General features: G+C 35.2%; 1 protein-coding gene across 2 annotated transcripts in view; it reads left to right on the plus strand.

Annotated features, from left to right (window-relative positions):
* The window catches only part of LOC119593153 (adenine phosphoribosyltransferase-like), a 5,254-nt gene that overhangs the window by 941 nt on the left and 3,047 nt on the right, over window positions 1–1,266 (plus strand). Inside the window, exon 2 of one of the 2 annotated variants that reach the window (XM_037942118.1) lies at window positions 977–1,065. In XM_037942118.1, coding sequence (XP_037798046.1) covers window positions 989–1,065 — 77 coding nt within the window. In that variant the 5' untranslated portion in view covers window positions 977–988. The remainder of the gene's footprint in view (window positions 1–976; window positions 1,066–1,266) is intronic. The other variant, XM_037942119.1, reaches the window with a different exon arrangement.

A 1,266-nucleotide genomic window follows, 5' to 3' on the forward strand; every position in this document is an offset into this window, starting at 1 on the left:
GATAAGAATCCAATGGTTTACATGTTCTGATGAGTTACGACTAAGATTCAGATGTAAATCATGGTTATAATAAAGATATTAGGAATTTAATGAGTTGAGGATAAGAATCTTATAAGAATCATAATAAATCTGTGACCATGTTTAAGGTGTCATAATGGGATGTCTGTTCTGGTAACATGTGCATTGTATGGAATTCTTGAACTCTACTGTAATCGCAGTACTGAATCAATCATTCTATTGTCTAATGCAGGGGGCTGTTCCCCCTGACACCCCCCAACCCCCACCAAGGAAAACACCCCTGCATGTTGGTCGTGTGCTCTACCCCACCGTGGGTAGAGCGAGAATTCCACCTTGCACAAGTGTGACCCGTAAAACTAGTCAATATATTAGGTTACTGTAAGTATAGTCACTTTGTAAATATAAGCATAATCTAATAGTTAGGTAAGGTTCTCTTGGGGCACAAGAAAGTCACATTTAGACAGGTGGTTCCAAATTTCACTAGCTTTTATTTTCATTCAAATTTAGATGGAAATGAAGGGGAGACTTTGTAAAAACTTCAACTAAATAAGTGTTTTGGAAAATTAGGCCCTTTTTGTAGCAAGAGTACAGACAGGCTGAAAAAATGGTGTTTTTTAGGGTTAACTGAGGATGATGGGAAATTCTACCTATCCCTTGGAGCAAAATGGACAAATTATATTTTATTGTGACAGATAATAAAAGGAGGGTGTGAGAATGAATAGTTCAACTTGGTATGTTATTAGGCCTAACCTATAGCTTTCACTTCATCAGATCTATTTTTGTATTATGATATTAAAACCTAGATAACACATCTTGCACTGTAATTTTTCATTTTTATACAGACCAGTCTTTGTGGTTCCCAGTGAAATAATGCTCATTGTAACTCAAATCAGGGGGATGAATCAGTTAATTACATTTTCCCAGTGGTTGTTTGAGTATATTATTGGTATTCTTTCAGAAGTGTAGCAAGATGGACGAGCGTGTGGAGAGAATAAAGAACAAGATCACTGCCTACCCCGATTTTCCAAAACCTGGTATTCTCTTCAGGTAGTATATTTTCTTGTGCCTTATCTGTATGTGTGTATGTTCTTGGTGTATTGGGACGGTTAATATTTTCTGTTAGATCTGAGATGTTATTTTTGACATTGAAGTGTAATGTTGTAATATCATGTTTTGGTTAATTATTTAAGATTTTGTTTTGTTTGTATAGTGTAAAATTATTTTGTAAAATATGTTTTGGTATTGTCC

This window comes from Penaeus monodon, chromosome 31, assembly GCF_015228065.2.
Source record: "Penaeus monodon isolate SGIC_2016 chromosome 31, NSTDA_Pmon_1, whole genome shotgun sequence".
NCBI lineage: Eukaryota > Metazoa > Arthropoda > Malacostraca > Decapoda > Penaeidae > Penaeus > Penaeus monodon.